At 42.5% G+C, this 25743-nt stretch overlaps 1 protein-coding gene across 17 annotated transcripts in view; it reads left to right on the forward strand.

The window, feature by feature from the left end:
* The first annotated feature begins 4752 nt into the window (after nt 1-4752).
* tcf7l2 (transcription factor 7 like 2) overlaps nt 4753-25743 on the forward strand; it is a 104649-nt gene continuing 83658 nt past the window's right edge. For 3 of the 17 annotated variants that reach the window (XM_088070249.1, XM_088070250.1, XM_088070256.1), the window contains exons 1-3: nt 4753-5567; nt 5714-5780; nt 5963-6087. In XM_088070249.1, the coding sequence (XP_087926375.1) occupies nt 5379-5567; nt 5714-5780; nt 5963-6087 (381 nt within the window). In that variant the 5' untranslated portion in view covers nt 4753-5378. The remainder of the gene's footprint in view (nt 5568-5713; nt 5781-5962; nt 6088-25743) is intronic. The other 14 variants (XM_088070258.1, XM_088070257.1, XM_088070254.1 and 11 more) reach the window with 12 other exon arrangements.

Raw genomic sequence — 25743 nt, forward strand, 5'->3', positions numbered from 1 at the left:
AGCTTTTATTTGTATTCATCAAATATATTGTCCTATTGTGTCAAATGATTAGAGCGCTGAGGGGCAAGGGAGCAGAGAAGCTCCTTTTCTACAAGTACAATAAGAGAGAGAGAGAAAAAAAAAAAATATATATATATATATATGCAGCAACATATATATAATCATTTTCTTCCCTCATCATTTGCCGGGTTTTGATGTATGGAGTGTAAATCCCAAGCCTGCAGAGACTGAGCAAATATTTCTCAGAGTAATTAAAATAAGTACACAGAAATATTCTGCACAGAGACACAGAAGTTATGTGCTGAATTTAACAAGCACAGTAATAAGAAACACTATTCAAGAAAACACAATTAACCATTTACGCACAAATGCAAGCACAATCTAGACATTTGCTGTCTGATTTGCTTTTACTCTAATATAATAATATATGAATAATATACAGTATGAAACAGTCTTTTTTATAATCAGGTAAATCAGATTTCTCCTTCCTGTCCATTCCAAAAAATGACGAGGACCATTAGCACACATGTAATTATGGCTAACCACAGTATTATCCCGGTGATAGAATTTATATGAGCTGCGCTGAAAATAAATGCTAAAATACTTAACAGCTTCCCTCCCAACAATAGAGGAAATTTGTACTCGACTAAATGCAACTAAATTTAAATGTTAAGTTTTGCTTATTATCAAGTAAACAAACTTCATTACCGGAATAAATCAAAACATAGTTGCAGTAAAACAAGCATATTTCTGCTAGGGGGAAAAAAGAGAAAATGTCCAGCAGTAATATGTTAATCAGTGATGAGAGACCTTTTAGCTGGTGTGGTTGGCAACATGGATGCATGATGGGTAATTAACTGTTTGCAAACACAGGAGGATGTGCACTGTGTGCTGCTGCTACCTTCCCCTGCTCGAGATGAAACAGTGAGGGTGTTCACAGAAAAAGTAGGTGATTTCTCAAAGTAGTTTTGTGTTCTGTGTGAGGATTTTTCAAATCTGTTTCTTTGAGTATTCATGTAGAATTGATTTTACCAGGCATTTCTTTCTTCTCTTTTTTTTCCCGTAGACATTCACTTAGCCACATGTAAAAGAGGAGTAAAAGCTGTTAAATCAAAATTACAAAAAACATTCAGTGATGGTTCCAAAAACCATAATTTAAGACAAAGAATAAATTAATGTTAAAACACTGATTTGTAGAATATTATATATAAGATACCCAATTTAGACTGTGCACAAACTAGCAAAGACTACATACAGTATATGTTAATGTGATTGTACAGCTTTTACACTACAGCATCTACAAACATAAACATATGTGCAGTGGGATTCAGGAGGATTTAAGAGATTCATGGTATTAAACTGTCACCCCTCTTCTGTTCACTCCGCTTATTCAAACACTGCTTACTGACTATGGATCCACTATTTAATTATTCAACATTAAAAGAAATCATGTCCCCAGAATCCTTTGAAACCCAAAAATGATTAAAGCAAAAATGTCTATGATGTAAAACGCTCTCTGGCTACCTGTGCTGTACGAGTGCAATCTGAAAAATGAACAAAAAACATGCCTTATACTAGCAAAATAAATTGGTACATCTTTTATATGTATCGTATATATTGTTAGATATATTTTAAGGCAAAACAGAGGTATTGTAATGTTTTGTTTATGCCCTATATAGATGCAACATGGAGGATAAGGCAAAAAGAAAACATACATAAGTGTAGATTTCAGGGGTTTGCATGGGGCATGTCCCCTACATTATTTAGACCATGCGCATTTGTCTCCCCTATAAAACTATGAATATAGCAGGCGTTTTATTATAGTAAAATTCAAGACATTTACACCATAAATAGATGTCAAAAAAGCACAAATTGATGCATAAAAATTCCCAAGATTGCAGGGAATTAAGTGTTTGACACTTAAATTTTCTGGCGGAGGACCCTCAAACCCTTCGTTTCATATGAGCCCCGGCCCCTTGTATTGCTGACATTGTTATATATATTTCAAGGCAAAACAAAAGTATTTTGGAGTTTATCTGTCATCATAATGATGTTTTGTTTATGCCCTTTAGGTATGGTAATGAAAACAGAAAACATACATAGGCATAGATTTCAGGGGGGTTGCAGGGGGCATGTTCCCCTTATTTCTTAAAACATGCATTTATCCCGACCAAATAAAAACATGAATGTAGTGGGGGGTTTATTTTGGTAAAATTAAAGATATCTACACAATTAGTTGATGTTGAAAAGGCACAAATTGGTGCATAAATAATTTCCTGGAATGCAGGAACCCCTTTTTTATATTGTTGTGTATATTTCAAGGCAAACCAAAGTTTTTTTTTTTTTTTAAATGTTTATTTATCATAATCCACTCATGTTTTCAGAATATGTGCATTTACATTATAAATTGATGCAGAACAAGCATAAATTGGTGCAAAAAAATTTTGTGTTTGACACTTGGCACAGACCCCCCCCCCATTTCATATGTGTCCCCCAATTTAAAAAATGAAACCTACGCCCCTGCAAATATACATTCATTTAATGATATTTAATTTCGAAAGCTCCTGGAAACACATAGAGAATAAGAATCCCAATAGAGCTGTCAGTGAGATGTAAAATGTGAAAATGTCATGTATTATTTAAAGAACCTGTGTTTTGCATTTACATTGCTTAAATTTGTGTAAGCTACAGAGACAGAATTATAATTAAATCTGCTCCAGTTTGATAACTGCTGATTTCAATTCTGATTTGCAGAGGTGAAAATCAGTGTATGGATTTATCATCAGGACTCATGAAGACTACAACAGAGAGTCTTGTGATCAGACGCCGCCTCTGACATCCTCCACACCCTGACACATTGAAGTGCGCGGATGAGACAATCCTCCAGCTCTTCCAAACCACAGCTGCACGTGGAACAGAGGTGAGCACGCAAAAAACCCATAACAAAAATAAATAACACCGACAGAAATCTGCGCGTGCTCCTGCTCCATCATTCAGAGCAGCAGCGGCGACGCAGCCTATCATCATCTTATTAAAGGGTCCTGTAGATTAGAATCACCAGGGCGGCATCAGAGGCAGGTGTCCCCACGGCAGGCATGATAACACGCTGCCAGCCCCCAGTAAACTCTCAGGTACCTGCTGAGGCAATCCGGGGAGAGGCCAGCTTGGAGCTCCTCTGCTTTGGTCTGGTCTGTGTGGGCTCAGGTTTGGAGGGCCCTGATCGGCGGGGTGCCTCTTCTTCCACCGGCTGCCTAAACACAGACACACACTGGATGAGAACCAGAGACGGCAATCCCTTTCCCTTCCTCCCTGCTCCCTAACACTGCTGTCTGGGCTGCAGCCAGCTAGCACAAATACGGCTTTCACCTCATCCAGATAAAGCACATCAGTGATCATTGAGCGGAATAGTCTGCTTTTATGGTGTTGCCTGGTTCTAGGTGCGTGGTGGTAGGCAGATTCACAACACTACACTGTGCACATAATTCACAACACTGCTGAGAGCAGAGGAATTACTGTCATAACACTTGTTTCTACGCGTCTTATGGCACCACGACATGAAACTATATTTTTTTAATAAGCAGGTTTTTTTTTGATCTGATTTATTTTGAGTCAGCCATGTTGCAACAGAGTGTAAGTGTCACCTGGATGTATGTATCAGCTCCATTTCTGGTAAGTTAGATTTGAAATTCATTGTCGATTTTGGGGGATTGCTCCATCAAATATCAGCTTTAACTGAAACTGCATTTCCTGAGCTGATGAGATAAGGTTAGCGAATCACCGGTGCTGAGCTCATCACCGACACACACACACACAGAAACACACACACACACACACACACACACACACACACACACACACACACACACACACACGCACAATCCCCTTATTCAGCTGGAGCAGCCATCAGGTCCCCCCTACCCCCTATTGCTTTTATATATATATTTCAGGTGGGCAACTGCATTTTTTTTGGTATAATTTTTGTTTTGTTTTGCATTTATACACATTTAACCTGTTTTTTATGAAAGGAAAATGTTAAATATTTTATATTTTTATGTTTTTTTCTTTGTTGTTCCGTTTTTTAAATTATTGTTCTTTTTAATTTTAATGAATAGGAACACATTACATTTTTTTAAAAAAAAGGTGTTTATAGAATAGCATGCCAAATGAACAAAAGTAGGACACAAACACAAAATATAGTTCTGCAGACACACTAAAATGGATTTTTTTTTAAAAAAAAATCATGTGGACAAATTGAATTTTCTTTCCATGTTTAATGAATTGCAATAACCTACAGTGCATTTTATCTTATATTACGTCTTTTTTAGACTGTATTTCTTCAGATTTGGAGCATCCAAATCTACATCAGTTATTTGTGTCCAGTCCTGCTGCTGAGGGAGAAGAGAAAAAAACAAACAAAAAAAACCCCAGCCCAGTCTGTGCTGCCAGTGAGGAATTCAGGTTAGTCCCAGAGGACATCACACCTGTCAAGAAAGCAGGATGCAATAACACCCTCCATCCCAAAAAATAGATCTGAGGAAACATTATCTAATATAATGAAAAATAGATCTAAGGCACTGACAAAGCAGATGAAACAGGAAAACAAGCTTGGAGTAATCGCTTTTATTCTGCTTTGATAGGCCTCTAGTATTTGGTAGGAGAGGAAAAAAATGGACGGATGCAAAAATTTAAAAATAAAAAAAAAAGTTTAATTTAAACTTAATTTGGCCCCAGTGTGACAGAGTGGTCTGGTGGAGTCAAACTGGTTGCAAACAGCCTGAGGAAGTACCCTCTTTTCTTTTTTTTTTTCTCCACCGGGAGACCGCCCATATGTGCGTTTAATCCACATTTACAAGCAACTCCTATCTTCCTCCTATTTTACCATCAGTGTCCTGCTCCCAAACTGCCTTTTTCCTCCTCACATGCTTTTTCACTGCAGTCGTCCGCCGGCTTCCTCCAGCCTCCCTCTCTCTTTCTCTCTCTCCCCCCCTCTCTCCCTTTTTTTCCTCCTATTTATGAAAACGTCACTTCAAGTCCCTCCCTGTTTGAATCTCATTAGTTTCTTGTGTGTTTCTCCCTGTCAATAATCCTGAATCCAGACTCTCTCTATTTCCATCCCTCTCTATCTGTCAATCAGCGCCGCCTTTGAACTGAAAACCACTCCGACCAACTTCAACTCACTCAATCCGAGCGGCTCGGCTCCTTCTCCGGCTTCCTTTTTCTGCCAAGATTCCCTTCTTTTTTAGTTTTGTACCAACCGCCAGAGCTTTGGAAAACGCCAATACAGACCCCAAACTTAAACTCGGACTTTCTAGATCACCGAGATCAAGGGTTTAAAACTTCGTGTTTTGCCCCCCAAAAAAGATTTTTGCACGGGAAAAATGCCGCAGCTCAACGGCGGTGGAGGGGACGATCTGGGTGCAAACGATGAAATGATTTCCTTCAAAGACGAAGGGGAGCAGGAAGAGAAAATTTCGGAGAACTCCTCGGCAGAAAGGGATTTAGCCGATGTCAAATCTTCGCTTGTAAACGAGTCGGAAACGAATCAAAACAGCTCGTCGGATTCAGAGGTAAGTTGCACATTAAAACATCGATCGTGCCCGGCTCTGTTAAGTTTAGGGGCCTACATTTCTTACATTGTCACCCTGAAGAAAGTTTACTATCACCCTCAACGCCTTAACTTTAACGCAATCCCTGTGTTTCATTGCATTTCAAGGCGGAAAGACGGCCTCCGCCTAGATCTGAAACTTTCAGAGACAAAACAAGAGAAAGTTTAGAGGAGGGTGAGTTTCTGCTTTATTGTTCCTCTCTTGGTTCATTTTGCACCGTGACATTATGACGGAGGGCAGCTCCTCCGCTTAATTCCTCAAATGCATATTTGTGGGAAAAAAATATAAAAAAAAAAAAGTTTACAAGGCCACTTTATAAAAAAAGTTTTCTTCTTCTCCCCCCCCCGCCATGTTAGCTGCGAAAAGGCAAGATGGAGGGCTGTTCAAGAGCCCACCGTACCCGGGCTATCCATTTATAATGATCCCCGATCTCACAAGCCCCTACCTTCCCAATGGATCACTTTCTCCAACAGCACGCACAGTAAGTTCATTTATTTACAACTGTATGTGCACACACACACACTCCACACACACTTTCACACATGCGGACCCCGGCTAGACACCGACGCAGCCGGGACACGGGAGTGTTGTCACCCACAAGTGCAGCCGATAAAAATGTAGAGCCAAGTTTTGCAACTCATGAAGTGTACAGTACAATGGCATGCATGTCCGCCTGCAGCTCTCCAGCCTGTGTGTTTGTCGTGGGCAGCAGCTAGCATGCTAACGGTGCTAAGCTCCAGGACTCATTGCAATGAAAATGGATATTCTTGTTATATGGCAGGTTATGTGCACTTGGTATTTATTTATTTATTTATTTATTTTTACAAAAAATGCTCCCTGAAATTTTACTTTTCCAACTTTTAAAAATTAAATGCATGAGAAATTGTAAAAAAAAAAATTTTTTTGGGGGTGGGTAATGATTATAATAATTATTTTATAATGTGTGCAGGGTCTTACTGTATTCCAGGCTACAAGTGCATGTTTTTAAATCACTGAATAATGCAATTGGCTTGTGTTTGCACAGCCTCATCAAACATGCCCTTTTTTCTATCACAAGCTGCATGAGCATTCAGACCTTTACACTGGCTTTCCTGACACGCTGCAAGCAGTGCAAAGCAATGCAAAAGCACACAAATAAAATCAATATGCAAATGAGCTTTTCAAAGTGATTTGCATGTGTCAAAACCTATAAAGACATTATGTGAAAAGGTGCATGCGTTCAAATTTGTGAGCTTTTATTTTATTTTTTCTAAAACAATTATTTTTTTTTATTGATGTATATATTTTTTTTAAAGGAGTGATTTATTAAATGGAAATGATTGTGCAACACTATGCTGTGCTCTGCATGCCTTGCTTCTAATGAGGAACCCACTGCCTTTAAAAAAAAAAAAAAGCATGTGCTATGTAAACCCATATTTATAAATAAATTCATGTTATTTAGACACAATCAGCCGTGCTATAATTATGCACACTTACTCATTTGCTCAGCACCTCGCTAGTCCCACTGGGCAATGGCAATCCTTAAGCGGCATAATTTTCTCAACCATGGGTGTTTTTTAGCCCCCCTATTTTAAACGGTTGCAATTACAAGTCTGCGCTTTAGGACCTGTCATCTCATTTTACAAGGTTAAGGCAAAGACCAGGCATTAGGAAATATGACCCCCTCCACCCCCCTAACACCACCTCAGCTTTGGCAAACGAAACTGATATTTGTTACCTCGATTTTTTTTTTTTTTTGTGCACACCTTGAAAATAAACGCACATCTGACACATAATGCCTTCTTTTGTGTTTGACACAATTTCTGCTTTCAGTCGCCTAGAGTTTCACATGAAATAATTTTTTTGCTGCTTGCACAATTCTCTCCACACGTGTGTGTGTGTGTGTGTGTGTGTGTGTGTGTGTGTGTGTGTGTGTGTGTGTGTGTTTGTGTTTTATAGTTTAAAGGATTTTATCATTCCCGGCATATGCACAGATGAGAACATTTTGCCATTCTTTCCCTCTTAGTCAGCCAGCCTTGTTAACGCTACCGGCTGGTATGTGGAATTAGTCACTCATTATTCTCATCAGCACTGACACAAACACACATTCACAACAACACACATGATTTGAGCTCAGGCACTTCCTTGTTTCAGTGGTTTGTAGTTTTCTTTGTGCCTGTCACAGAACTGTGCCCTGTCCGCGGAGCGCTCGTTTCATTGTGCTCATGCAGCAGTTAGAAAAGCAGTAAATTGTGCAGTGTGGCTTGAGGATGCTGCGGCGAGACAGTGCTGACCTTTGCTCTCTTAATTCCACCCCCTGAAATACTATTTTCAGAAAAAGACAGTGTTTTTATTTTTATTATTTAAATATGTGTCACCTGATTTGTTACCTGTTGTTTAGTTTCATCTCTGCGCCAAAGTCATGACAAAATCTAAAAGCCACTGCTGATCATCGAAGAGATGCTTTATTCGCATATTAGGAAGACGGCATACATTCCAGCTGAATTCACACATCTACCTGAGCCGTGGCTGTAGATGATTTTCGGCTTGCGGTGATCTTCCTACTGTACAGCCTCGGCCCCCACTGTCTGCAGCGCCCTGTGTGTCCAGCCATTAGAGCTTTGAAGTCAGCGGCCGCTGTAATATAAATGTATTAGACTTAAAGCTGGCATAAATAATTCACCTGGACATTGATTAGCTGTCTTGCTCCCTAACATGTCATGTGAGGCACTGAATATGACTGCTAGTATTATTGGAATGAGACTTTTCTCTCCTCTTGTCATGAAAGGCTTTGATTCTCGCTGCTTTTCCCTTCAGCTTTTCTTCTTCTGCTAGTCTTGGTTTGCTGTGATATTATTTTAAGGATGTAGATTTCAACATCTAGGCCTTTTTTCCTTTTAAATACATGTTTTTGTATTTAGTATGAATCATAGAAATTGTTTTTTTATTTTTATATAGCATAAATTTCAGTCAGTTTTCTCAGAGCAAAATTTAGATATTTTTTTCAGTCCGCTGGCACTAATCCTGATCTGTCTGGACATTTTACTTGTTTCTGTGATTTAACTTTTTATTTTTGCACGACTTGAGTGGGAGAAAAAAAAAATTCCTGCATGTGGCGGTTACCATAATTTGTCTGACCTTTGGGAGCCATAATCAGTGGGAATTTGTTTTTTCCTACCACCTAAGTCCAAGGAGGCTCACAATTTAGTATCATTTAGCAATTTGACATGACGTTGTGCCCGGGCTTTAAAAGCCTTCCTGTCCTCGTCTCTTCCTCTTCTCTCCCTGCCGTCTCCCTCCTCCCAAAACCTCACACAAAGGCCTGCTGGATCACTGGGTGCAGGTTGAATTGGAGAAGTGGCCTGCCCAGTTCACCCCGCTTTTTCTATCTCCTTTCACTTTCCCCCTGTTCCCTTTGCTCTCTCTATCTCCCTTCCTCTCTCTGTCTACCTTTTGTTTCCTGCCGATGCTAACACAGGGCTTGTGGAAAAAAGGCGGCGGGTTAACTGCGGTGCTGTGGGCTAACATCACACCTCAACAGGTCTGGAGACGCAGAGGCTCAGGGAGGGAGAGCAGGATCTGGGCGGCCAGCTCTCCTGCATCGGGGGCTGCAGGGCCGTAAATCCACTGGCTTTATTTACTGCCTCTCGGACTTATGAATGTTAAGATATTTGACGCCACCCCTGGCCCCATAATTCTCCAAGCCTGGAGACTTTTGGCGGAGGTTTTGAGTTTCGACGTATAATTACGAGTAGTTTAAAAACGAACAAGAAAGTGAAGGGGGGGGGGTGAAAGGGAGAGAGGGGGGGATGAAAACGCAACACCAAGCATCCACCGCTGTGTTTAGAGTGAAAAAAGACGCTCCCAGAACCCGTGGCGATTCTACTACAAGACGGTGGAAAGGCTTTGTGTGCTTGAAACAATAGCTTTTCTCCCCTTTTCCCTCTTTGTTTCAGTTGTGTTGTCGTGCCAGGATGCTGCCGCAGATTCACCTTCTTGAAAAATAAATCCACTTCTATCATACAGGCTGACTTCTCCCTTTATCGCATTTTTTTGTATTTTTTTTTTTTGGGGGGGGAAGACATAATGGAGGATTTTCTGGTCAGATTATTGTAATGAACATGCAGGAGTGAATGCAACGCCACCTCCTTTGTGCTCACGTGCACACATTGCTGTGGCCTTATCTGTTATAATTGACACAGACAGACAGTATCTTTCCTAAACGTGGCAGCAGCATAAGCATAACAATGGTATATCATATGGATTATGTGTGTTCGGCTGCTGTAAATGGATTTTTTGGCTGTGACAAGAGGAAAGATAGTTTAATGCGGATTTAAGGGATAGGGCCCACACCTTATCAAATTGGCTTTACATGTTAATAGGGCCTAATTGGTGTCCGCGGGGGGTTTCGTGGCTCGACGCGGCCGCATTTTGTGCCTCTAGCCGCAAAATGCACCCTGAATTTAGTTGGAAGGTTGCGCTCCTTTTGTCTTGCAAATCACTTTTGTTTACAAAGTATGGCGGAAGCGGCTCCCGCTCTCTCTCTCTCTCCCTCCCACTACTCCTTTTAGTGCTCCATCTCTTCCTCTCTCTCTCTCTGCTGTTTCTCTCATCCTATGCGAGGAGAGGGGAAAGAAAAGGTCCTTATTTTTCTTCGACTCAATAAACAGTCATAAAAAGCACAATCTGCTTTGGATTTGAGGAGTTAAGTTAGAGAAGGGGAGGGGTGGGTGGGGGGGCTGGGATGCAAAGTTTGGCACCATTAAATTAAAATTGGGGCCTGCTAGACATTAGCGGTGCACAGCACATTCTCGAAGCTTAATTAGTCCGAACTGTAATTGTTCATGGTCTGCCAATAGGAGTAATGCTCAGGAAAAGTGGAGTTGCACTAAATCGGCCCAGGGTTTTTAAAACAATAAATCACTTGCATATTTGTGCCGTGATTCAGATGGAGGCTCGACCTCTCCCATCTCGACATGTGGTAAATTGTAAAGTCAATGAATCGCAGATGTAGGGGTGGGGAGGTGGTGGTGGGGGACTCAGAAAGAGAGAGGGAGAGGGAGTACAGTAAGGTTTTGTTAGTGCCTGGTGAATGAATGGAAAAGATTTGTGCAGTAAATATTTACTGAGGAGATATATATATTTTTCTCTCCCAGCTAGCGGGGCTTAATTGTCTAATGCTGATGATGTTGGCAGGCTGAGCCGTGTGAGAGCTTACGCGCTGGTCGATCTGTCACTCTGTTTGAAACACCACAGAGGCAAAAAAAAGAGAAAAAAAAAATCAGTCAGTTTGTGAGTGTGTTTCTAATCAGATTTTTAACTAGTGCAAAGGGAGTAGTGGTTCCCTGGTGGCAGTGTGAGCTCGGCTTGGGTGTAGCCAGCTGCAGTCAAGTCTGGTTTGGGGCTGAACCTTTTTTTAATTAAATCATTGACTTCATTGTTTTTAATGTAATAACAGCTAATCTGATGCCTAATTTTGACTTCAATGTAACAGATTATGCCTGTTACTCATTAAGTCATAGCACAGCCTGGGTATTTTTTTTCCTCTCTTTTGGTAAAACAAATTATTTTCAGAATGGATAAATCCATTTTCACCTCCTGTATCCTTCCTTGTTTCTGTCAGTGAGCCACCACCGCTTTTCTGTGCCTGAGCAAAGAAAAAAAAAGGCATTAGTTTAGCAGCTGTGCACTGGTGCCCCCTCCCTCCAGCCCCCAGTGTAACCCCCTCCTCTCTCCTAGCCGCTGCTTACCCCCCCTTGCTCCTTCTTTCTCCCATGCATTTCTATAGAGCTCAACACAAAGATAGTACTGTACATCTGGAATGCAACTTTTGTCATCTGTTAAATATAGGCTAGCTCTGCTGCTGGCCCACAGGGTTTGGGGCTCCCTGAAACATGGAAATTAAATTATTGTGCGTGTTTGCGTGCATGTAGCCACCACTTATATTTGTGTCCATATACAGGGCATGTAGCTTTATTTTTATTTACTGTTTTTCCTTGGTAGACAGCATTTTGCACTCTCTATTGGAGAGTTGACTATTAATTGAAAAACTGTGCAGAAATATGCACAGAACCAGAGAGTAATTTGGTGTTTGAGCATTATTTGCATTGTGTATCTTATTCTAAAGAAAAAAAAGAACATTTTGGAATACTTAAACATGAATATGCACCAAACTTCCTATTCGTACCTTTTAAATACATTGCTCTTTTTGAATTTTAATCTTCTCGAAAGACAGTGCATAGGTAGTTAAGCGGCCTCCTGGATAAACGCATGTGTTGACAGTGGTTGTTGGTGGATTGAGCAACCTCTTCTCTCTGTCCAGCCAGCAGAGTGAACTCACTTAGAGCTGTCTCTAATAAAGAGACTTATTGAAAATGGCAATAAGATAATTTGAAGTTGTGTGCTGGAGAGTTTAGATTTTATTGGCAGTGTTACTGTGCTGCATCCAGCTGAAAAGATAAGGTTAAAATGATTATTGATCCCATCTTTTAGATATAAAGGTTATGGTTTGGATTAGCTAGTCTAAGAGATGATTACCTATTGGTATTTCACAAAGGGCCATAATTACAGAACCTTTTTTGTTTTTGAGAAGTTTGAAGAATTTTTAAAGGTATTTTGTCCAGCGGAGCTGTAAACGTGCATTTAACCATATATCAACTATAGTGCATTTTTGGTTGAGGGGTAAAAAATCCACAGAATGTTATGTGAAGAATTGTTTGAGCTCAGGTATCACTCCAGAAATACTTCTGGTATGTGCATTTTTTTTTTTCTTCCTCGTCTTTTCCTTGCCTTGAATGTGCATATTTCTGTAAGTTCATTCATAATGGGACCAGAGTGCTCCAGTAGCCAAATGAGTTCACCAGTAGCGGAGTGGGAGGGAAAGCACGGGGCAGGAGGGGAGGGGAGGGGGGGCAGAGAAAAGCGGGAAATGTGTGTTTGGGCTCTGCGTGTGTGTGTGTGTGTGAGTGAGTGAGTGGAGGGGGACGGAGGGGCAATGGCGGTGTGGGGGGGGTCGGAGGCACAAAAGCCGTCTGAATAGAGCGCATAATTGCTGTTAATGCCAGGGCAATGAGAGCAGCGACAGTTCCTGGTTAGATGTCCAAACAATAGTGCCCCTAGGCTTCACATTTATCTTCCCGTTTAAAAAAAAAAAAAAAAACAGCAGGGACTAAGCGGAGAGGAACACAGATTGGAGCAGGCAAGTTTCAGTTTTCAGCCACGCTTGACGAGCAGCCATGTGTTCATGTGTGTGGTTTCTGCCTCTGAATCACCCCCCCTCCCCTCTCCCCTTCACGTTACTCTCCGCACTTCCCACACTCAAATCGTCATCGAAAAAATTTGCCTTAAAAGCTCTTGGTGAGAGGGCCGCTGTGTGTGACGCTAGAGGAATTCTGGTGGTGCCGGCCTTCTGTTCAGATTGTGGAGTGTGTTTGGAAAGGGTCAAAGTGCACCAGCGCTGACATGCTTTTCGTTGAGAAAGGAGCTTCCCCTAACACCCCCCCTCCTTTTTTTTCCCTACAACAACTTATAGCGAGTGCTTGAGTCTCAACTGGAGTTTTTTTCCAGCTTGTGTGTGTGTGTGTGCGTGTGTGTGTGTGTGTGTGTGTGTGTGTGTAGGGAGGAGGTGCCACACTGCCATCACAGCTCTTAATGATCATGTCGGGCTAGATAATGACTAGCCGTGCCAGTGTGCAGTGAACACCTGTGGTACACCAGCCTTTTATGGATGTGGTAGAATGCTCTGGAACGTACCACAGAGGAAGAATCTCATTCATGATAATGCCTTTTTGATTTTTTTTTTCCCTTTTCCCTTTTTTATACATGAACAATTAGTCAGTAGTAGTAGAAAATACTGGCATAAAATTCAACCTAAAGTTGAAACAACATCTAATGGTACCTCCGCTTACTTATCTTGTGATAGCTTGAGCTCCTATGTTTTGCAATGTATAGATAATATATAAAAAAAGCAGTATAAAATACGTTCAGCTACATACAGTGTAATATGTAGATTATGTAGCAGTCTTGTTTTTCTATCTTAATATAGTCAAGGGAATTTCTGTATGCAGATTATCTGTTTAAAATGGTTCAGATGGGAAGCAGGCACTTTGTGTGTGCTAAACACATAATGGAGGGAGTTTAAGGTGATAAAACTCCAGTCAATGTATTTTTGATCTACTAATTAAACTTTTAATTGTAGCAGGATAAGCTCCCAAGGAGTGTGCGTGTGTGTGATTATGTGTGTGTTTGGGAAGCGGAGGGAGTCCGCTAATGAGGTGATCGTCTGCTTGTTTGTTGTAAAAAAAAAAAAAAAATTAGATGGTGGATTCATAACTGCCTGCAAAAAGGTGAGGGAGGTTTTTAGAGTGCAAGCAGAAATAAATTCATCTGCTAATCTGCGGATTATGGTAGGATTTGGGGGGGGGGAAATGTCGGTGAGATTACTTAAAAAATGCACAAGGCTAATAAAATGTAACCCCTTTGCCTTTGCACTGGCGTGCCGTGTGGAACAGCGTTAGATTCTTCTCTTTTTTTTTTTCCTCTAGTTGATGAACCAATTCCACTGGAAAACAGATTAAGAGTAAATTCCCATGTTAGCTCTTTAACCAGCTGTTAAAAACCCATTTACACACAATAATAATGTGCCTCTTGTAAAGACACAGCTGTCAACTTGTATACAGCACTAGATAACATTTCATGTGAACAGCTTGTCGCATCCACACATGGCGTCCGCCTGGCACGTGAGCATTAAATCACCAACCATTGTGCAGGTAAAGTGTGTGTTTATTTGGCACCAAAATAGCAAAAAAAAGTATCGAATAATACGATTAGTAGAGCAAATTTAAATAGTATGCAGCCTGTAAACAGAATTTTATATTTTCAATTTAAAGAGTTAAGAATGTTTGTTTTTCTCCCCCATCCCAAAAATGGATCTTCAAATTTTTAACTGTACTTGTCATTAACCCTTAAAACTGAAAACACATATGTTGACATTGTTTCATCATGTTTTCATGTTTAAAAAAAAAAGTCTTCATATTCATTCCTCTCTAGTGAGAGGTCGGTGTGTCAGCCGTGTTTCGGGGTCAATTCCAAAAGTGAACAAATTGACTCACGGCACTGTGGGTGTATTGTCAATTGGCTTCCTCCCCCTCAGGGGTCAGAGTGAATGGAGTGTCTTGTTTGGACAACTGTCCCGAGGTGAGATGGATGGGCTCTGCCGTTCAGCCAGGAGGGACGGACAGACAGACAGAGAACCCAAATGAACTGGCAGACAAGCAGATAGGCAAGAGGGAACGTGGCACTGCTGAGGTGGAAGACAATGTGGTGCAGTCACCCTGAAATTACTGTTTGATTGAAATAATGACCTGCAGTTCACCGTCTATTGGCAGCTCTGATGGCGTCCAATCCTGAGGCATCGAATCAGGGAGGAAGAAATGATTGTAGTTTTCCTATAATCATCCAAACCTGAATGACAGCTGGTCCGGCAGACCTGTGTTAAATATTAAATCTAGATTAGTGCTGCACATGTTGTTGAGTTTACAAACCTTGGCACTGGAATGCTCCTCGAATGATTATTCTACATCCTGGTTTTCTCTAATGATAGGTCTTGACCCAAAATGGGACGCAAATCATATTCCAGCAGGTTTTCCTGTGGCAGTCCCTTTGCAAAACTTGTCAGAGTGAAATATTCAATTTCTTATTTGGTTTGGAAGCTACTTAAGTGGAATAAGCCCTGTCAAAGTCCAAAATTAACACCACAAAATTCCAAAGTTTGTCTTCGCTGCATAAACCAGTAAGGAGATACTGGCCTGTAACTTTTTGTCTTGGTTATATATAAAGAGACTTTAATTCTGGTGTTCCCATATTTGACTTTACTATCCCTTAACATTTAAACCAAAGGTTAAAAGGTACAGTTCACCCCCGAATCAGAACCACATATTTTCCCCTCACCTTTAGTGCTGTTTATCAGTCTAGATTGTTTTGTGTGAGTTGAGTGAGTGAAGGAGATATCGGCTGCGGAGATGTCTGGTTTATCTTAGATATAATGAAACTAGATTGTCCTCGGCTTGATGTGCTCAAAGTGCCAAAAACATACATTTGAAAAATTCGACACAAATGTCTCTTTCCAGAAATCGTGACCCACTTACTCAGGATAACCCACAGACCTTGTTGTGAGCAGTTTCATTTAAGAATTATTTTCTGTCTTCCGAACTACATCCGCCAGCTGACTCACTGTGCAGGAGGAAGTGTGCTGACTCACCTTGCACCACTGAGCTAGCTAACAGCTCAGCTGAGGAGGACGCCATCAGTATTAAAATCTCGCGAGCATGTCGTCCATCAGTAGATGCACACTTCCCTCTGTGTGGTGATACAGATGGTGGCAGCAGTGTGGTCGAAAGAAATTAGTCCCAAACTGCCCACAACAAGGTCTGTGGATTATCTTGAGTAACCAGGTCATGATTTCTGAAAAGAGACATTACTTTTGAATTTTTAAAAAGTATTTTTTTGTAATGTTTTCAGCACCACAAGTTGGGTGCCATCTAGTTCTGTTATACTGCAGAAAAGGCCGATATCTTCGGCACTCACGGCAACTCACACCTGAACAATCTAGACTGATAAAAAAGCACTACAGTTAAGAGGAAAAATGTGTATTTTTGATTTTGGGATGAACTGTCCCTTTAAGTGTGAATGCGAAACCTTACTGTCATAATGAAAGTTGAGATTAGAGCCTGGCATCACTGGGCGGGGGTGGCCTTTGTGTCATGTGATGCACGTCGCATTGCCCTTTAGAACCAGGAGGCTCTTTATCTCCACTTTACTGCCCCCTCTATCTTTATTGCCCGCCACACTTTGCATATTTGAAATATCAATAAAGATAAGTTTTCAGCTTCGTCATTACAGGTGGCGTCAAGTGGTTTCAGGATGGACCCTTTAGCTGCGTGATGATTTTAGTTCTTTGAATAGCTAATCTCTGTTCCGTGGGAGGGTAGCGCGGACTCTGGCAGTCAGCGTTTAAATAGCCAGCGCAGGGCTGTGGTGCGTCTCTAGTAGATGAGTCCAGTTTTGCATGTCCATAAAGACCCTTTTGTCTGTTGTGGATGACCCTTGCCGTTGTAAGGCCTGTATCTGTCTCTGCTCAGGCAGGCGGGCAGGCCTGCAGTGAGGATGCAGCAGCTGGCTGGGGCCCAGGCACAGGAATGCTGTGTGTGCTGTTTAAACAGTGGCTTGTCTCAGTGCAGGCCTGGAGGAGCTGAGGGAAGGAAGTTGCTGCATGTTTACATAGCTGAATTGTCCTTTGGGCCCCCCCAGTGTCTAATGCACTTCTGTTCAAACATTCACAAGTGTGGAGATGACCCCCACTGATGCTGGTCTTCACAGCTCTGCCTTCACCCTGCCTCTGCTCTCTGTCTGAATGTGTGTTTGCGAACAATGACGGCTCATGGCCACTACTTTCTTCCCTACTGTGGGTGTTTGCTGCTTTAACCTAAAGGTTTGGATGATAGATTAAAAAAAAAACTATTGCACAGAGGCATAAGGGAATGAAAAGAGCTCCACAGACAGATGAAGAGATGGAGGGCACCTCATTGCTCTCACTGAGGTCCTGTCCAACAAGGAGCCAGACATTGACATACGGCGTCGTTGTCAAGCTAATTGTTGTTTGAATTACCAGTTATGATCCGATGACAAATCTCTCACACTCTTGCCACCAGAGCGGAAAATGTATCCGGGGGATTGGCATGATCTTCGTGAGTGTGTAAACCCGGCTTCAACAAGATGGATAAATGCAATTATTGGGCAGACCTGGAGAGAAGAAAATCCATTTAAAGCCCGTAAAGCTAAGCAGGGGCCGTGGTTAATTCATTTGGCCAATTTACGGGTGATGTACGAGTGTCAGGGCACATTAGTCAGGCAGGGGAGAGGTGAGTGTGTGTTGGGTTTGGGTGGATGTGGGTGTGTATTTTGTGTGTGTGTGTATGTGTAGGGGCTACATGTAAAGATGCTCTTTGGTTGCAGAACAGTCTCCTTGAGACCTGGTTCCCTGCTTCCCTCCTCCCCTGTTTGCCGTCTCAGCGGACAAAACAAATGGAGCCTGGATGTGGAAATGACAAAAAGATGCACTGAGTGCACTGAGTGAGAGGGAAGAGGGATTGCTTTGCAAATGAGGTGGGGAAACGTGGCTGTGGTCCGCTGGGCGGCAGAGTGAGTACCACAATGTTTTGCCATAGCGAGAGCTCAATCAGGTCCCGTCGCCTCCTGCGAGTTAAATGAGTGCTTTCTCTATATGAAGCAGTTGTGGCCACACTGTGACCACTCATAGTAATTAAATGCCTTTAAACAGCAGACCTGTAGCCTAATTTCTGCTTCTAGTGTCAATCTTTCAAGCGGTGTCTCAACAAAGATTTTAATTTCTATGTAGTTAGAAGTGAGTGAAAGATAAGGTGCAGATGAGCATGAAAAACAATTAAAATATTGCCGTAGGGTTTGTGTTAATGTTGACCCAGTGTTGTAATTACAGTGAGGATCCTGATGTTTACTGTGGGTATGCGGAGCCCCCAGCACGGTGACCTGCTCATCTTAGAAATCTTTCCTTTTGGCCCGAACACTCGCGGTCTCACCTAAGATGCTTCCTCAGCTGCTTAATGCTTCAAGTTATTTCCGTCTTTTTTTCTTGTATCGTGCGGACAGAATTGTGTTTATCAACTCTTGCAACACATTGACATTAGAGGGCTTTGGTCTGCTTAGTCTGTTACCCAGCCATTGTCTCGCTCTCGCAAAAAACCACTCAACAGTTACACAAGCTGAGCGGTATGCAAAAACAGTGGTTAGAGCATAGCCGGGCGGATGAGAGGCGTTGAGGGAAGCTTTGGTTTACAGCTCCAAGCCACAGCCTGAATCAGGGCAGGGTTTGCTATCAGAGAGCGAAACATGAGAGGTTAAGACCTCTCTCACTATGATGCCGATGCTTTTTAAGTGGTTGAGATCACACTCGAGTGCCTCTTGGTTCTGTAGATTTGGTTTGCCAGTGTGCATTTTCAGTCTGTGTCGGAGGCTCTGTGTGTGTGTTAGCATTTGTCACCTGACTGCCGGGCAGCCGGCTTCAGGAAACCAGAGTCAGTGTGAATGCCGAGGCTTGTCAAAGACAGGTGCCAGCGCACTGCCGTACAGCAGCTGGGAAAGACTGCAAGTCCCACAGTCAAGTGTGGGCCATTGGGAGACAGCATCAGCTAGAATTCCCTGCTGGTGGAGGATCAAGTGGGCAGGCCTCACTGCAGGCCGGTGGCTTAAAGCTAAAACATGTTCTATGCGCCTGTGCATGCACCTCCTGCAGCCGCTCTGTATGCCGAACATACTGCACTCTTTGCGCTTTTATAGAGTAAGCTGGTATTGTGCTCTGAAATAAACTTTGACACATGAACATCCTTTTTTAAGCTCTTTGCATGTGTTTTAAGTGCTATCAAAATAATTCTAAGCTGAGCAAATTCTATTATTATGCTTCAAGCATGCACAAAATGCAGAGTTAAGAACGAAACATTGTGCAAACATTTGAAGTCCAGCTGAGCGGTTGTTTTGTTATTCAGCTGCATTTTGAATGAACTGGAGTTGCATTGCATACCAGGAATTAAACTCCCCAAAAAAGGGGGTGTGCAGTGGACAGTTTTTGCATCCGCACATGCTATGATTACATCATTGCAGACGTGACACTTGTCATGTGCAAGTGAGCTCTAACAAACACAAGAGGCATGTATAGCCTTCAGTGCTAGAAATATTCCACTTTGTAACATCTGTTGCCTAATTATGAATAGGAAACCTAGCTCTAATATGTGTCGATATGTGACATTTTGTTTACTATCACGTGTGCTTCTTCATGTCCCCCCATACGTTCAGTGTCTCCCTTCATGCACACCAGTTAGCTGAATTTTTTTTTAATAGAGTTTGAATCTGATATGTTTGAAAAACGGCAAGCAAGTTTGGCAAATGTATTTATTTTTATAACGGGTCCTTGAAAGGTCATGGAAAAGTTTTATTCTGTAGTGATTTGATACTTTGTGATTGTCAGATTACATGGTTGCAATTTCACTTGAATGCAAAAGTTCTTTTTAATAACCCAAGGTAGTATAAGGAATGCAGACTAACTAGAAAGAAAGTCATGATTCAAAACTTTTTTTTAAAACTGTTCTTGACTTCCCTGTGAGCATTGTGGTATAAAACAGCAGTGCAGCTTCTCTCACAGTGTCACAACTGGAAAGTGGAACAGGAAACCTCCCCCGTCCTCTCAGGATAGTGGGGTTGTAGATGTGCCTGGGAGCCATTATTGTAAGTCCTCTGAGCCTTCGAGGGGAAGTTCCATGGACCCTTTTCCTCTCATTTTCTACACTCGCCTTTGGGATCACTGCTGACTCCCGCAATCTGAAAATCCCGTGTTGTACATATGCAGATCTAGTCGTCATCTTCTCCATCTGATCCGCCTGCTTTGCTTCTTCCCAGATGCTTGCCCACCCTCATGGGAGAACAACTGTTGGCCGCCGTGTATAGGCCAACGCAATTCCTCACCCTGACTCAAAAACAGAAAAGAAAAAAAAACACACACAACGCATGGAAGTTTTCTATATGCTCCCACAGATCAGATTACATCAGTAGACGTGCCTCTCGACACAACTGTTCCCAGTTAGTGGCGAGCTGCCAGTCTTATTACGGTCACCAGTAGGACAAATGTTTTTCACTACCGCTGTGTGCAGTTTCATTCGACGCAGCTTGGTTGTAAAGTTATTCCAGCCGTTGAACCAACTGTAAATGGGAAATAGACAACTTTTTTTGCTTTAACTTAATATCTTATTATGAAATAAATATTGATTGGGCAATGTAATGGCTATAGAATAATGATACAGTTGGAGTTGGTTCCCAAAAAGCCTTGCTTTCACTATTCAGTTCTGTGGTGAAGGTTCGATTGTACGGTTCGGTTCCAATGTAAGTTCTTTGCTTTTACTTTTCCGGGAAGTTGAAATGGTGGACGGTGGAAAAGCCAAAATAACTTTGAAAACTGTAGTTGCCACGGTCTAAAGAAACTGTAAAGCATTAAAATGAACTTTGTATTGTCATTTTACCGCTATGCAAGACGACAACATAACATTACAATGTTTGCTACAGATATGTCTGTGCACCAAGCATTGTGAATATACATAAAAAGTCTGCTTCCCGTCATCTTGCTGGCTTCAGATGCCCAGTTCTGCAGAAGCATTGGGAATGTTGCGATTCAGCCATTTCTTGGTGAGAATCAGGACAGAACAGTCCTTAGTGCTCCGCTGCAACATTACTGTCAGCTTTAGCTTGTCCATCTTGTTGGAAAGGAATCCTGCATTTGCAAGAAGGATGGTCGGGAGTGACTGTTTGTGCAGTGTACCCTTTAGCTTAGCTTGTAGCCCCACTTCCTTCCCCCCACTTCTGCTTCGGTTCTCCCTTGCTGGTGTCCTCTTCCCGGGATAGTAACCCAAACTAATCCCGGAGGTCAGACAGTCTCTGCTTGCAGTCAGATACAAGTTGATTGCATGTAGTGTCAATTCTTTGGCGATCATGGTGATTGTAGGCCTCAACTTTAATATCCAGTATTGAAGAAGAGCTGCTGCATCCCAGCATGTTGGCTTTTTATCTAAATATTAATTGATCCCGTTGTCTTTACAGCAACAATAAAACAATGCTAGGAGGAAAAAGAAGAAAACACAGGCCTCAGCTATCTATTGTGTAGTAAAATTTAGTTTTACTTGACATACATTTTGTGGCTTCTGGCATGATACATAAAGTTGTTGCTTAATATGACACCAAAAGGTATGAGAGGAAGCTTAACAGCTGGAGAATTTATAGTCATCATTATTTTTTTTTGGTATGCCCAAGAACCACGTTTTGGTAATTGAGGTAACATTTCGGGGAGGCCTCCTACACTCAGAGATGATCTCACTGAAAGCATTTTACTCCTGACATTAATGAGGCCAGTCAGCGCAGTTAATTTGCCGTTATTTAACTCTGTGGTAGTGTTAAATCATAAACAGGCTGAGAGCGGCCTCACTACCAGTTAGTGATGAAAAAATAGGCCTGAACTTGAGGAGAATCTTGTTTCTTGGCCGGACAGCCCGACTGTTGGGGCTCCCTGGCCAGAGATTGAGATGCTGTGGTCTGAGACGCTGGGAAAGTCAACCTCTAATTGTTCACAGAAGCCATTGGCAGGAGGAGCTGAGAAATGATGAGTGAGGCATCACCGGGGGCGGATGCCGAGATGAGAACGCTCACACTTGCCGTGCGGGCTTTTTTTTTTTTTTTTTTTCTTTCGAGCCCCTGGGATGCTCCCTCATGACAAACTGGTTGTCCTGTAGAGAAAGAAAAAAACTCCAGAAACTCTTTTTCCCTGGCTCACTTTTAAGAGACAGACACTTTCTTCACGTTTTAAATTGGCCTTGTCATGCGGTTTCCTCCACTGGGCTGCCGGGAGCCGACTGTTTCCATATAGGCCAATGTTCTGTACCAGTTTTGGTTTCGAGAAAAATAAGGGTCTGTATTTTCTGGCACTGATCACTGTGGTATTAAACTTCCAAAAAATTTTTTTTCTCCAAAAGCTAACACAGTCATGCGCTTGTATTCTTCACGCCTTTTTGATCTCTGTCACAGTTGCTTGGCAAGAGGCACATATCTGCCTCTCTGTCCTAACACTGCCACGACCCTGTAACCCCCCCACCCCCTCCCACTTGTCGCACAAATCCAGTTTTTGTGGCATTTTCCTGCGTGCCATGATTTAGCAAATAACATCAGTAATGATTCAATTGGGCATAAAGTAATTGAGAGGCGGCCTGCTTGCCATCTGTCTGGTGAGATTACTACTTTCTGTGTAATTAAACGTGTGACCTTGCGGCCATGGAGGGAGGTGCCAGTGGGCAGCTACTGCCAAACAGCCAGGCCGTCTTATTTGAAGTTGGGGGAGGCTGGCTGGGGGGGGGTGTTGTTGTGCGGTTTTAACAGTTTAACCCAGCTGCTAAAGATAGCACAGCCTGATGTGAGTTGAGCTTAAGTGGCAGTCTCTCTTACATGGATGTGTCCTGTGTGTGTGTGTGAGTGAGTATACATACACCAACGAGCGTGTCAAAACCCAAGTCACCAGTCAATTTGGCGATGTGAGAGCACCACGCTGAAGTCGCAGTGATCCCTGTGTGCACACAGTGTAACCAGGAGGGGAAAGGCCCAAAGAGTGTGTGTGTTTTTGTGTGTGTGTGTGTGCCATTGGGGTCACAACGGGCTGAATAGAGGCTGCTGTTTTAACTCTGATTTTATGTGTGGTTTTGTTTTGACTCCCGAGCTTTGGGTTTCTCTTGGACAGTGTCCAGAGATTACAAGGCCTGCTTCTCCTCAGCTCTCCTGCGAGGCCGACGTGAAGGGCCCTGCAAAGCTCCGTGATTGGATTTCACCCCTGATCTGGTTGTTTTGCGTTGTAAACAGGGGCATTAAAGACAGGGGAGATGGTGCTCTAATGAGTCTTTGTGTCAGTGTGTGCACAGGGGCGGGTGTTTGTATGGTTTTCTGACTTTATCCTCTGCATCCTCCGTTGTGGTGTCACACACCCAGTGAAGAAGAAGAACTAAAACCCCCGTAGTATGCTGATGACATATTCACACACAAACACAAAACTGAAAAAGACATCAGTATGGTTTTCTCAGTGTGGGCAGGATGGTGTCTTGCAATACTTCCGCCCAAAGCTTTGGAAAAAAATCTCTCTTGTTCCCCCAAACAAAAATAACCATTTTAATTACTATGGTTGTGCTATGGTGCAGCCACAACGCGGCTGGCAGGACCCGGCTGAGGTGGCACCGGCCACTGGGGATGGGGACGAGGCCTGGGCCGGCCTCCAGGGAAATTACAGGGTGGTGTGGAGGAGTTGGGGAACTGAAGCCTGCCTCCACTCCCTGCTGTCAGCCCAGAGAGCTACTGTTTGCAGCAGGCTAGCTCCTCTCCGTTTCATCCTCGCCCTCTGGAGATAATTGGAGATGTTCTGTGTGTAAACATGTTTTTTGTTTCAATGTTTAGTTTCTGTGTATCTGCCCAGCATGCAGAAAAAAATCAATTTAAGTTTTTAAATAACATTATCAAGTGGACTCAATTTTCATTTTCCGTTGTTTCTTACATCCTTCCGCTCCTGTTCTCTCTCTAACCTCTTCAGCCATCTCTTGTCTCCCTTACACCCTTTTTTTCCACCTCCCTCTCTCCACCCAGCTAACCCTCCCCTCTTTTTCTCTCCTCTCTCAGTATGTGCTCTGATTACCTCTCCAAACTGGCAATAAGTTGATTGCTTTACAGAGATGATGTAAGCCTCTGCCCTAGGGTACATCAGGTTGGATTTCTCCCGCTTTATCTTGTAAAGCCTAAATTAACAGCTGGTTTGGTTGGAGTTCTCCTGGATCTGACTAAAGGATTAGGCTTGGTTCTCATGCGAGTCAATCCGGTTTGATTTATTGCAGGTCTATCAAAAAAGATCAATGGGAGTCCTTTTGAAAGTAAATCCTTAATCGCTCTTTGCACTTACGTGTCATCATTGTGAATTTTTTCTCTCCCCCTCCCGTCTATCTCTTGCTCTCTCCTTTCTCCATTTCTCACTCCCTAATTCTTATTCTTCCCTTACACCACTGCCTTGTCTGTTTTTATTTTTTTCTTTCTCTCCTTCCACACCCCACCCAACCCAATCCGTAGCAGCGATCTGCCTCTGTCGATGGTATCATGGTGAATCGCCGGATAGATTTTTCTCTGTTCTCATTAGGTATCCATCGGGGCAAGGCAGCCCTAAGCACGGTTTTAGCATCCTCTGGTTGTGATCACAACCGAAATGAGACCCTGCTGCTGCCGGTCTTGTTTCGTCTTCACCAAAACTTTGCCTAAATCATGCCCCGTCTTTTCTCCACATTAGGCCTGTCATTCACCTCTGGCTCTAGGTAACAAGGAGGTTGAAGAATTCATATGTTTTGCCGTTATAGCCTTGGACTATCCAGTCAGTTGCTGGCTGGTTCATGTGATAAGGTTAAGTTTTTGCAGGTCTGCGAATGCAGCACAGGTGGGACTTGTCATTAGTTTTTTTTTTTCCCTCATCAGCAGTTTGAGGATTTTGAGTCCCACAGTGGATAATTGATTTGTTGATCTGGTCAGAGCTGATCCGATTGATGGATGTGAGCAGCTACTGAGAAAAACAAACGTACATTTAATGGTAAAGTTTCTCTTTTCATGCGCCTGATGCTCTGCTGCTCCGTCTGTGCCCAGAGTGTGCTCTGCACTCCAAGAGTGTGGTGCAATAAATATCTGAACGTTATATATATTCCAAATGCACTCTTAATCAATATTCCAGCTCCAATATTATAAATATTCAATACGTGGCGACAGATGTCTTAATCGTTGCGGGCCATCACAGATTAATGTGTGGGATCCCTGCTAAAACCCTTCTGGTTTCAGAAAGAAATAGTTGTTGAACTCTTAAATTTTATTGGTATCAGCCTCAAAAATCCAGTATCTTTCTCGTGCCTTCATTCCCTTCAGGCATAAATGCTTGCTAACACGTGAAAAACATGTGCAAAACCAATTCCAATAACATAATCCCCAACTTTCAGTCATCTCAAATATTGGCTTATTTTCTTGCACATTCAAGTGCACATGCTTCCCTGTCGACAATATGATATAACACTCAAACAACACCCTGCTGCATATTTTCTTTCCAGACGTTCGTAAAGTGACCTGGCAGCTGTTGAGAAGTAGGGAGGGGAAGGGGGGGGGGGTTAAGATCTCGCTAAGGTTTATATTCTTCCTTCTACTCCAGTGTTCTCGTTCTCCACTCATTCTGTCTCACTTTCTTTTATTCCTCCATCAACGGGGCTCATTAAATGTTCTCTTCAGCACTGCTCTCCACACCTTATTTTCCTCCATTTCTCAAGGCCATGTATTCGAAGGAATCTGTGAAGAATACAACCAGTAGCACACACAAAAGCGCTAGATGGATGGTCACGTTGCATTGATGAAATGCCGATGATGTGTAGTGACCTACGTATTAGTGGCTTGTCTTAAGTTTGTCCTCCCAGCATCTCTGGAGGATCTGCTGTGTCTGGAGCGTGCACGGGGGGAAGGGAGCTGATAGGGCTCTGGGTGC

This window comes from Plectropomus leopardus, chromosome 19 (assembly GCF_026936395.1).
Source record: "Plectropomus leopardus strain MGB_pleo_1.0 chromosome 19, ASM2693639v1, whole genome shotgun sequence".
Lineage (NCBI taxonomy): Eukaryota > Metazoa > Chordata > Actinopteri > Perciformes > Serranidae > Plectropomus > Plectropomus leopardus.